The sequence below is a fragment of the Ischnura elegans genome, chromosome X, assembly GCF_921293095.1.
Source record: "Ischnura elegans chromosome X, ioIscEleg1.1, whole genome shotgun sequence".
NCBI lineage: Eukaryota > Metazoa > Arthropoda > Insecta > Odonata > Coenagrionidae > Ischnura > Ischnura elegans.
The window spans coordinates 27,287,742-27,300,729 of NC_060259.1; the positions used below are offsets into that span (position 1 = coordinate 27,287,742).

Genomic DNA, 12,988 nt, shown 5'->3' on the forward strand with positions numbered 1-12,988 from the left:
AACCTGCCTTCCTTATCCCCATTTTTGAAACACACAGCCTGAGTCACCTATGTTCTTCGGTGACAACGAATAACTTTCTGTAATTTGTGTTTTATCTCCATATGATTTCTAGATTAGCAATGCGTGCAGAATATGAAAGAGAATGAGTCCAAATATGACATTTCTTACATAATTTTACTTTGTTAATTATGGTATCGTCATTTTAGTTTATCGATTTATCAGCAAATCAAAAGTTCTTCTCTTAGACCACACCCAAAAAGGGCTTAGGAAATTTCACTTCACAATGAAGAGAGGAAGAAGGTGTTTGAATTATCATATTAGTATTAATATAATTTCCACTAATATATCCAATGATGAATGTAATAAGCATCACACGCAATTATTAGAAAAAGTAGGTATGTGCACATTGCGTTGTATTTTACACATTAGAACACATTTAATTGTCTTATTTTTTTGATTTTCTTCCATGCATGAAAGTTTAGAATTAAAAAATCCTCTATCGCAGTTATTTATGAAAAAGAAAATATCTGTGGCTTTATTTGGATGTATGAAAGAAGATAAGGGTGGTGATTGCTCAGAGACATCAGATGGAAGCTTCAAGAGCCTGGGTGACGAAAGAAATGTTTTAAGACTGGTTTGAAAATTTGCCACTCGCCGGCAATGCATTGCAAGCCCCTGAGCTGGCATGTATTGTTCCTAGATGTTAGCCCACCCATGCATAAGGAGGGAATTTCTAAAGCATATACGAATATTTTTCAAAGGGAAAAAAATGTCTTTGAATGAGTACTTAATATCTTTAAAGATATTTTAAACTAAAAATGTTTATATAAATATGTCTAAGGATGTTTATAGGAAATTCGATACTCAACAGTTAAAGTGGTTTTATATGGGGCACATACTTGCACAACCTGATGTATGTACTAAGGTGCAGTCAAAATTTTGTCGTGTAAAGCAGTGAATAGGGTAGTTTCCTTCATCAAAGAAAGTGAAAGGCATTGATTGTGATTCTTTACCCACCATTAGTGTACTCATCATACACAAATTATTTGGTTTTAGAAACCCCAGCTCAGGCAAATGTCAATGGTCAATTTTAACCGCATTTGAAAAAGGCCAGATTGGCATCCATGCAATGCCACTCCACGTGACGTCACAGGGACCTAGTTTCTATAAGAGTAGATAGGAGTTTTACATCGTCTTAGATTGCCAATGCATGCATGAGGCACAGAGCTCGGGGAAACATGTCTTAATAATCACCCATTAAAACTGTCTATGGTCGGAAAGTTTCCTTTGTTTGATAAGGTATTAATAATCCATAATTAAGCCAAGCGCTACCAGCTAGCAGGGTTCTCTGCTACCTGCAAGCAGCCTGGATCATAGCGGTGCTCATAGCCTCGCACCAAGGTGGCAGCCGGAACCAGAATAATGTCACACTCTTTTCTCAGCGTTCATTATTAGCAGTCGAGCTTTCGCGCGCTTGACATTTTTCACTTTTCATTTAATCGCGAAAAATAGATATCGTCATTTTAAAATCAAGTATGAAATGTGTACTCCAGGAGCAATAATCTATTTGTTTAGGCAATAAAAAAATAAAAGGAAACCACCCTACTGCTAGAACACATGCGAGAATGCGTGGATGTGAGATGGCTAAGAAGCCTGTTCTAATTTTGTTGGTGCATTGGTGCATTTCCACACAATTTTAAAAATAAATGAAGTTCTATCCTGCGCATTTCTGTGCCCCGTGTAAAACAATCCTACTGGGATTACATCCCTATCTTTTCCATGTTAAAATGGTCTTGAATAACGCAAATTCGATTTGTGCAAAGACCCCATCGAATGCATTCCTTCTGCTATTCGAGGCATGGGTGTACAATGCAGTTACCCTGCGGAATACGACAAGGTATTACAATTAGCGTTGACTCACAATTGTGACAAACTGATATTGCTGCGTGTGCGATGCAAAAGTTTCGTTGCATACAGGAGGGAAAAATCATGCAAAATGCTGAACAGTTACTAACTTCCCAATGGATTACCGTGGAAATTGGTTAGTACGTTCCTCGTTAGTACGTTTTCTTCCTTAGTACGGCGATTTGTCCCGGTACCATCCGAACAAAATATAGGTAAAAGCATTTGGGTAGTACGTTTGAAAAAAATGCGCTTTCCTGGTTAGTACGCTCAATTGCTTGCCGTGATGCAACCTGCAATTCGTTCTGTAGTATCTTCTTAAGGGTCGTAAAACTCCGAATTCATGATTGAATATATTATTATTAGCCATTGAAATTCTTGCATTCATTCCTCATCTTTCTTCGTCCGTGATTTATCCTTACGCATTTCTCAATTCTTGTGACGTGATGAATAATAAAATGCGGCCATTCATAAGGAATTCAAAAGGCACAATTCGGAGTTTCGTTTAAAATCCATAAATTGATATTATTTTTAAAAAATCGCGAATTAACTAATTAAAACGAATTGGGGTAAAATGTAACAGTGATTTCAGAAATTGGAAGAGAGAAAAAATATTGCCGGCGCTGGGTCTCGAACCCGGGACACCAACTTACATAGTAAAGCTCACAGGACTAACGCCCTAGACCGCACCGCCACGGCCGTAGTTTAGAGGAAGCGCTTACTCAAGGGACCTGATGCTGCGCGAAATATTTACATGCGCATATCTCTCGAACCCGGGCCTATGTGGAAGAAAGCCGTGACACTTTTTCTACCTTACCTATATAGTTTAAGAAAATAACATCCGCATCCAGATCCTGAACATCACTTTGGCGACCTCTCCTTGTTAGCTTAAAAGTACTTGATCTCGGCTCGAAAGCAGACGACATTAGACAAATTTTTAAAAGTAAATTTCAACTGTATATTATAATATCTTCTTGTAATTACATCATAATCTAATAATCTTGCGTGCTATTAATCGATATATCGATCAATATGGTTTCATTCCAGAAGCGAATGTGTACGGCTGTAGCCGTTATTTAAGGTTGATATAATTTTGTCCAATTTTTATGATATTTAAAAATAACCAGTTGTCATACTCATGGTTGATGTTATATTTTCCGAGTACGCTTTGAGAAAGAAGAAATGACTTAGCTTTACTTAACCTCTTTCTAAAAGTATATATAGGATAAATCACGGGAGATAGACGCCGTTTTCATGTAATTGTCTTCGGGAAATCTATGAAACATTGTGATTTTTACTTACATGGTATTGTTTTTCATTGTAGCGCACATTTTCTTGATTATAAAGGTAAAAAAAAGTTCAGGAAGGCGATCCTACGAGAACTACCGATAGTAATTGTAATTATGACGACTTTTCCACAGATTGCAATTACCGCGACTGCTATTATTTACTTTCCTCATTAGCTCGTTTTACTGGTTAGTACGTTCATTTTTTGTGGTCCCTTCAGAAACGTACTAAACAAGTTCTACTGTAATTGATACTTGGTTCAGACTGTCTAAAGTAGTAGTTAATCTATGCCACAATGCGTCAAATTGGCCCACTCCATTTTGGGCATGCTTCAATGTTCGTATCTGAAAGCTCATAAGTTGAATGTTCATTAGTTAAGGATTTAATTAAGGTTGAGTCAATTCTTAAATTTTTTCTGTTCTCGGTACCGGTGGGGTTCTCCCCCATCGGTTCTTGATACTTGGTTCCAAGGATGAACTCTTATTATCTGAATTAATGGCAAATGTAAATGAGCTACCACAAGAAATGAATGAAAATAGTTTCAATAAAGGTGTAAATTAGCAGGAAAGCTCTGTAAAACGCGAGATCCATCTCCATAACTTTCTTTGCCGAGCAAAAAGTTGGAATAACACGTTAAAGAATGCATGATCGCACAATATGTCACATTACATCAGTCAGCCACTGGTTCTTTCTCTAGGTTTTGATTTAAAAAATTCAAAATTTAACCCTTTCTGGGTCTAATCTATTATTTTATTGGTACAAATATTGCCCTTTGCACTGAGCAGGTGTTCACTGTAAACAGTAGTGGTTGATGCTGATTTTGGAGAGCTGTGCTAATAGATCAATAGTGAAACTCCCCAATTTCTGATAACATCATCCTTTAATTTGTTGTAACTTGTGAGTCTATTCTTAATATATTCTGTATTCTGCGATGTAGCTTAAATTGTTACTTTAATTACAAATTATTTGCATTCTTCACTGTCACAGTTCTTGCAACCTCAACAATAAACTGCTCAAAACGCGGGTACAGCGATACCATGGATAAGCTGATTGGCTGTGAGCTAAAGCAAAATTGCAATGAAGTGTTGCATTCTGCAGGATAACACTTTTCGATGCCTTGCATAGGTTTATCAACTTACGCACATGATTCAATCGTAAGACCACTTTCACACGAAACGCTATTCTGCCGACTTATGGCACGGCACACAACGTTGCAGTCGTCTCATTTGAAAGCCGCCTGAATTTCACGTGAACGGCGGCTGGCAAATAGTCATTCTGTCTGAAAGCGGTCTCAATGTAGCATTGAATGTATTTCGCGCCATAGACAGACCATCTCCAGGCCGGATTGAAATGGGTGCCGTGCTATCAATGGCGTGATTAGACTCATTCAACGAGATCCATCAAGTTAAAGAATAGCACCTTGCTGTGAATGGTGGCAGGCGAAAAGTTGGCTTGTTTGGAAGCAGCCGCTGCTACAGAAATGCAGCAATGTTGGCAAGAGCAACAAATTGATGAACCTTTAAATGTGCATGTTAGCCAGTAGCTCTAAAAAGAAAATAACGTAGACGCCATGTAATCGGAAAATAATGTACATGTTTTTAAATAGTTCCCCCCCCCCACTTTATGGCCTTGAATACGCTGTAGACCATTTTGGTTTTGGGCGCCAAATTCAAATCCTCTTATTTGTATGCTCCTGAGCTGGTTCCAAAGTACCGCCTTTATGTGATCGGTTCTTGATACGGGTTCCACAGGCCAAGAACGAGCAGAACCGAGAATCTGAACCAACCTGTTTCTAGATTTTATGCATCTTATTGGCAAAATTATGCACAATCGCGTGAGTTGAAGCTGATACGGCTCTCTTCCTCTGTGAGATGGCACCAGTTTGTTAGATAACCAAAAAGCATATGTGGATTTTGGAATGGAAGGGTTTTATCTTTTTCAAACAAATTTCTTTTTGATACTGTTGGGACCAAGACTTGGTTCATATTATTTTCTTTTAACTTATATGGACATACTCCTATGGTTGGAACTATGACTCGACTATTATAATGAAAACTAAAGTGGTAAACGTGTTCATATTAACGAGAGTTTACTGTATGAGAGTAACTGTGTGTTCGATTGTTGATTGGTGCAAAGGGGAGAATTTTTGTTTAGATTAAGAAATTTAATGTGGTAAAGAAATATGCAATTATTCAGCAAAAAAATAAATTCCCACAAAGGAAACCTTTGAAATATTGCCAAATTGTGGGTATTTCAGGATTAGGGAATAGAGAGCTTGAAAGGTTCCTATGCAGCCATTTCAAGCAATGCACCTTATTTATAATAAAATCATATTTCCATTAAAATATACTTTTCTTTCAAATAAGGGACCAGTATTTATTGAGCCTGGGTGGATCAAAATCAAGGCACAGCAACGCAGTAATCCACACTCCATTTTGGGGGATGGGTTACAGTACATCATTATTGATATTGATTTCCGTTTTCATCCTATTTGCTTCGCATTCTTGGAGTTATTCGTTCTTTTAGCCATCTAAAGCTAATTTTTGTGTTAATTATTGTTCGTCTCTTTTTTTTCATTAATTAAAGTATTATGAAAGAGTTGGAAGTAGGAAATTAATATTAGTTATAATTATTATAAACTGATGTATTGGCATTGATGAGGGATTCGTTTATGTTGAGTCACATAATCTGCTTGAATTTGAATGTCTCGTGACATGATGGAGTGCTTTGAGTTTTGAAAAACTACATAAACTTTGAAGGTCTAAATGTTTAACAGTTTCAATAAGTAATTTCTGTTATTTATGAGATAGATGGAGTGTATTATATCGTTTTAATTCCTGTGATCACAAGTCTCCAGAAAATAGACAATATGCATTTGGTGAAACTGATATGGGTATGGGGAAAAGCTATCCAGTCATTTCATATTTCCCCTCGATAATGTAATAGCAATTTTTCTCCCACTGGATGGGAATGCAGATCCCATTTCTCAGGAGTAATTTCCATCACCTTACTCCCTTTCTTGGTTCTTGCTAGCTAGGAATGATGTTTGGCAGTGGGTGCTCAATTCCATGTCCTGGCTGCTCTGTCCCCTAGGTAAAGACTTACATGCATAGATTGATTTTTGCAAGTGTGGTGTGCTAAATTCATCAGAACTCTCAGTTTGTTTCCCTAAGGTTAGAAGTATGTCAGCATTAATAATCAATCAATCTGTTGTGTGTGGATGATTGGTATTGGGTTTAAGAATTTTGATTTATGCAGGGTTTTTTAGAACCTTCTTTTAACTTATATCTCTGAATTCATTTATATTTTAAAAACTTAAATGAGTAAAGACAATTCATCTTATAATTTTCTCTTGTGTGATCATGCCTAAGGCATAATAAGTATAAATTCATGCTGCAAGTGACTTTTCATTTTAGTAATGGTGTTAAATATTTTCATTCACTCACGCTTTGTTTCTGGGATACATATTATATAGTACATTAGGTGAAATGTTGAACATTTACATTTTTAAATTGTAAATATGTTGTCTCTGTCACTTCTCGATTTTATTACTCATTATGATGCATACAAGCATTCTGTCATGTGGTCCATGGACTTCCTAAGGTTAAAAACATTTTTATTTTTTATGTATTCATTGAATAGTTTTTCTTTAGTTTAAGTTTGTTTTTAATTAGAAAGAAGATGAAATTATTTTCATATAATTAAATTGCAGTGGGGTGAAGCCAATGGACAAGCGCGAAGGTGGTGGTGCTCATAACTGGGGTACTTACAGAGACGAAATAGAGTAAGTGAAATGACATTGAAAATAAGTACATTCTCATTATTTCCTCTTTGAAATCATGACATTTTAAAGTAATTTTGTTGGAGTGGTCCGTATCTTAACATTTAGTTTTAAATATTTCCTAGTTTTGAGGGGAAAGTCAGTATTTTTTTTTGCTCATATCATTGGTTTCTAGTAGAGATGTGCGAATAGTATCCGCGAATACTCGAATACCTCGAATATTAGAAAGTATTCGATATTCGAGGTTTCGAATAGTTATGCGAAAAGTACCGCCTCGAATACCTCGAATACTTTGAATTACGCGTCATACACTGTCGCACGCACGTCGTTGGTAGTTGACTCGGAAAAATGTAGAGAACTGTAGTCATTTAGTGCTTGCAGCGCCGTTTTACGCAAGTTGACGAATTACATCAAATTCGTGGATTTTAGCGGTGAAAAGAGTTCGACGAGGGGAACCGAAAATCGTCGGGTGAAAAAATCCGAAAATCCCCGATTCCCCCCACCAGGAGAACCTCAGTGCCGTGGGATAGCAACCTTAGGGCATTTCCCACGATCCGCTATCCCCCTCCATTCAGCACTCGCCTCACCCACTCTGACGCTTTCCTCTTCTCCGAAATCAAACAAAAGGTCCCAGCTCGCGCAGGGATCGCATTACGAAGACCACTGCTTCGAAAAAAAGATCTAGTTACGAGAACAATAAAAACGTGTTTCACGCCCTCCCCCTTTTTCTCACCCACTGACCTTTTTCTGGCTACCTGCTTCGAAGTTACCCATTTCTGGAGGTCAACTGCTGTGTGAGTACCGTGGGATACTTACATTAGCGCATTTCCCAAGATCCGGTATCCCTCTCCATTCAGCACTAGCCCACCCCTCTGCGGCTTTCCTCTTCTTCGAAATAAAAAAAGGTCACAGCTCGCGCAGGGATCATATTACGAAGACCTTAGCTTCGAAAAAATACCGGGTTACACATAGAAACGTGTTTCCGGCACTCCCTTTCCTCCCCCACTGACCTTTTTTTTCCTACCAGCTTCGAAGTTCTCCATTTCTGTGGAGGTCAACCGCTGCTTGAGTCATCTATTAGCACAAAAGGTGTCTAAGAATAACTTTCGTCGATTGATGTTACACCTTTATTGAATTGAAATATTAGTAATGTGCGCGTAATTTCAAAAAGAATAAGACCAAACACGACGTATTTCTGAGTTTATTTAAGCATTTTACGCAAAGAAATAAATGTCAAAATACGACGGAGACTTAGCATTCTGGCGAAACTCGATATGAGCAGCAGAGCTTCTCGGAAGTTGATGCGGTATTTTTTTCGGAAAGCATATATCAAGTTACAATTAATGAGTGGTGCTATAAATCTTTATTTTTACAGTCCCAGACAAAGGGATATTTTCACAGAATATTTGGTTTCTCCCTGATAGCAATTCCAATTCATCTTCTTATCTCGTGAGAACTCCCAAAGATGGACTGAAAATAATTGAAGAAAATCCGGTGGAAAAGAGCTTGTATTTTGCAAAATGCCTCAGATTGTCATCTAGCACTTGGCAGCAGAAGTGGGGGTAAAGCGATGTTAGTTGAATTAATTATATGCCCAATTGTTTCCATAAAATTAAAATATTCATTAATCAGCTAAATTCCTGTTCGAATCCTTTTAAGGAAATCAAAATTACTCCCCAAAATATTGTGTTGCCTGCTGCATAGGCAACCGAGTCAAACATTCCAGCATTCATCATTTAGTATTCGAGGTATTCGAAATTCGAGGTATTCGAATATTCGAGCAATGATTTAATATTCGAATTCGATATTCGAATTCGAGAAATCTGCTATTCGACCCATCTCTAGTTTCTAGGTATAAATATTATACTTGAAGTTGAAATCTAAATGAATGTTAAGTGATACATTTATCAGCTAATTATGTGTATACTGTATTTGCATTACACCAGAATGTGGAAAATACGTTCACACTGATAAAAGTGGAGAGATAGGGATTGAACAAATAACACTAGAAGCACATTTCTTATCTAAAAGGTGGAATGGGAGGGTGACTGGCAACCTTGAAAAGGGAGAGTTCTTACTTTAGAGAGAGAAGTATATTTTGGTATACTGGGACTAGCCATGGTGATAACTTTATTATTATTGTTACAATTTTTTCCTGCACAATAGTAACATTGCCCAATTCAAATTAGTGAGGCTTCCAGGCTTGCTGAATGAGAAATTGCATGGTACATTAGTTTAAAGTCCTGCTGGGCATTTAATTTGAAGTCAAAGGATTTTTTCTTGAAGTCCTAGGAAATTTTCTGGCATATAATACACTTAGGGGTGCAAAGTTCCCCTGATATCCACCTCCTTTATTCAGTGCAACATTCAAAAGTTCAAGTACTTGTATAAACTTTTTTTTATAATACAAATATTAACTTCAATAACCCAAGAAAACTGGGAAAAAATGAGGCATGCCAGACACCCTGAGTAAGCTGAAAAGGAGAAAAATTGTTGTTTGTATAGGACTGGTACCTTGAAGATTCTAATTTTGCAATTTTGCTCTGCTTAATCATCTAATTGAGTAATGAGACACATGTTTTTCTCATCACAAATGCATCAGACGATTTTTTTTATGAATAAAGCTGTAATCAGCATGTGGGGCATAGGACAGCATGGGGTTAGGAGGCATACAGTATGATAAATTATTTGTGTGGCATTAGTAGTTGAGGGTAGGAGTAGAATTTTCAGTATATACATAAGCAGTAATCACTCTAAACCATGTTGATCCAAACCCTTGTAAATAGCAACATTGTATAAGTATACCAGGACTAGCCATGGTGATAACTTTATTAGTATTATTATTTTTTCGCACAATAGCTGAATAGGCTTGCTGAATGAGAAATTACATGGTACATTAGTTTAAAGTCCTGCTGGGCATTTAATTTGAAGTCAATGATTGCGCTATGGTCCCCATGGTCCTATTTTTATGGGGGAATTCAAAGTCATATTCTGCAGCAGTGCCTTTTCATTGGCTAAAATTCTTCGGAAGTCATATTGTGATGGCCCACTCTTGGAAACGAACTTATTCTTCATGTTTGGGACAAAGCCATTCGCTGGAAATCAGATATTTCAATATTGGACGCTATTTCTTGGCTGTTAATATGTTTCTGATAGCTTTAAAATAGGTTCATATGGTGGTGGGATGAATGGAGTGGGCTGAGGGCTGAAAATGCTCAAGTCAAATACATTTCCTCTTTTTTCGTGGATTGGTGAGATGCATCTCTGCTTTCTGCCCTTTCCGTCGATCTTGCAATTCCACCTCAATAGAAACCTATCTTAAGGGTGACCAGCCACTCCCCCCACTTTCCCCAGCCCAATGGGCTGTTGCTTTCCCTTTCTCAGTCCCTCCCTAGCATCCCATTGATCTCAATCTGCTATGTCAAGGAAGATGATTGGAGTTTGCAATTGTACAGTGGAACCCCGATTTATCGTTCCCGCATTCATCGTTTTCCCGCATTCATCGTTCGCCACTCCTGGTCCCAAATTAAGTTCCATAAAGACAATGTAATTTTTTCCCGCATCTATCGTTCCCCGAAGTATCGTTTTCCCGCATTAATCGTTTGAAGATCGCGGTCCCGTCGAATAATTTTCCCGCATTCATCGTTAAAAATGAGACGAAGTGTTTACAACGTGTTATTTATGGCTAATCACAACAGACACAGTTTGAATCTTCCCCAGGAGATTGAAATGCGATAGGGAGAAGCAGAGTGCCGTGGGATAGTTACATAAGCGCATTTCCCAAGATCCGGTATCCCCCCCCCCCCCCGGTTGAAGCTTTCTTCTTCTCAGAAAAAAAAGGTCCCAGCTCGAGCAGGGATCGTATCACGACGACCTTAGCTTCGAAAGAAAATATCAAGTTACTTGAGAACAAAAGAAACCTTTTTCACGCCTCCCCCTCTCTCGACCGCTAACTTTTTTTTAGCCGACTCGCTTCAAAGGTGGAGGTCAACTGCTGCATGAATCACCTATTAGCCCAAAAGGTATCTAAAAATGAATTTCGGCAATTGGTATTATACTTTTATTATATTGTGATATTAGTGATGTGCACGTAATTCAGTAAAGATTGATACCAAACACGACATATTTCTAACGTTATTCAAGCATTTTAAGCAAGGAAATAGTTGGAATAGTACGATGGTGATTTCTGGCGAATACCGATATCCTCGCAGCTGATAGTGAGCTTCACGGAAGTTGATGCGATTTTTTCGAAAACAATTACGAGTCTGGTTACAATTTACGAGTTAATGTACAAGTTTCACTTGTCTGAGTTGCTAACGAAGCGATGTCTTCTCAGGATATTTTGTTTCTCTCGACTAGCAATCTGAATTCATCTGCTCATCTAGAGCTACGCTACTTATTGTTAGAAATGAGTGTGTAAGTTGCCTTCTCTATAGGATAAAAAATTTAATTGCGCTGTCATATGGTCATGCTTCACCCTCTGCAGTAAGCTCTGCCTACGCCGTACGCGATACCATTAGTGCCGAACTTCACCTCGTACGAGTGGTTCCGTACTTTCCAGGGTGGGTTGACTTAAAACTAGCGAGTGTTTTCCGTGTGGGTTCAATGGAGTCCGGTTCCATTTTTATTAGTTTTATTCTTATTCGTCTTTGGACCATGGCCCTTCCGTAGACACAAGTGAGAACTTTAAAAGATGGACACAAAATAATTGATGATGAAGAAAAGAATCCGGGCTAGAATGCGTGAATATTGCAGAACGCCTCGGTATGTCCGGTAGCACATCACGGCAGGGGTGGGAGTAGAGCGAGATCCCAGGTGAAAACAAGAAGTGGGATGAAGCCGAGGATCAGGTGGGCGTGCCGCTGACGATTAACGCCACATTGCCTCAATCATATTAAAAATTTAATTGCTAGAAAGGAACATTTCCAATAATAAACTATTTTTGGCCTTCTTGATCCATCTCATAACCAATCACTGCGACGGCGAAATCAGTTGTTTGAGGCATAACATGCACATTTCTCGCGTAAATACGTGTACTTGAAATGGCATTTGATGGATAAGAATTTTTACAGTGAAATAGCAGTGAAAATTCCGAGTGGAGTTCAAAAATTTTTTAGCAAGGCGGCTTGTTCCCTTAGGATATTAGAAAGAGAGATAATTCGAATCAACAATATGACCTAAGTGTTTCGATAAAGAAATAATATTCCTGTAATCAGCTGAAATCTCGTTTGAATCCATTAATGAATGTCATAATTCGCAAAAATCCAGCGGATCCTGGGACATAAGCAACCCGGACAAGCATTCCCGCATTTATCGTTTTCCCGCATTCATCGTTCTTTTCATCCATCCCCCTGAAAAATGACAGATCGAGGTTCCACTGTATATGACCCTCATTACCATTAATGCGGGCTCAGAACTTGACAACTTGCTCATCTCTAAGGAAGTCGCTTTGGCTCTCAGGAAAAAGCAAACATTGCCATCCTCCTCCAAAGGGATAGGCCTGATCAGCTCCTTTGTGATGGCTTGTGGAATGAGTGTTATAAAAGTTAGACAAATGCATGTTAGAAAAGAATTATGTGTAGCCACCTAAGGTTGTGGCTTGTTTTATTTTCCTCCAATTCCAATTTCACAGTCCCAAAATGGGGTTTTAGGCTTAGTTTGGAAAAATCAGGTAAATTGTTAAACATTAAAGAGGCCACTCAAGAGCCTTAAATGCAATAACATTTCAATCATTTCTAAGCTTGAAACTGCAGGCTTTCAGGCCAGAGAAAGTTAAAGCTATTTTTTTCCTGGATATAACATTTTTTATGGCATATGACCATGTGTTCCCCATAAAATGCCACACCTTGTGATCGCATGATGCACTCATGGTCTGCGGATTAGTCCTACTCCCATTGATTAACTTCCCATCACAATGTTACAGGCAGTGGCCAAGGAAATTGAAATTAAAAGTTGCTGTTCGCTTTGTCCAAAGTTCACTCTGCTTTTACGTCCAAGCAATCTTTTTCCAGCTATAAC

The 12,988-nt window shown here is 38.2% G+C and overlaps 1 protein-coding gene across 2 annotated transcripts in view; it reads left to right on the forward strand.

The window, feature by feature from the left end:
- LOC124170847 (plasminogen activator inhibitor 1 RNA-binding protein-like) overlaps positions 1-12,988 on the forward strand; it is a 70,594-nt gene that overhangs the window by 24,974 nt on the left and 32,632 nt on the right. For both annotated transcript variants that reach the window (XM_046549844.1, XM_046549845.1), the window contains one exon: positions 6,902-6,973. In XM_046549844.1, coding sequence (XP_046405800.1) covers positions 6,902-6,973 — 72 coding nt within the window. The remainder of the gene's footprint in view (positions 1-6,901; positions 6,974-12,988) is intronic.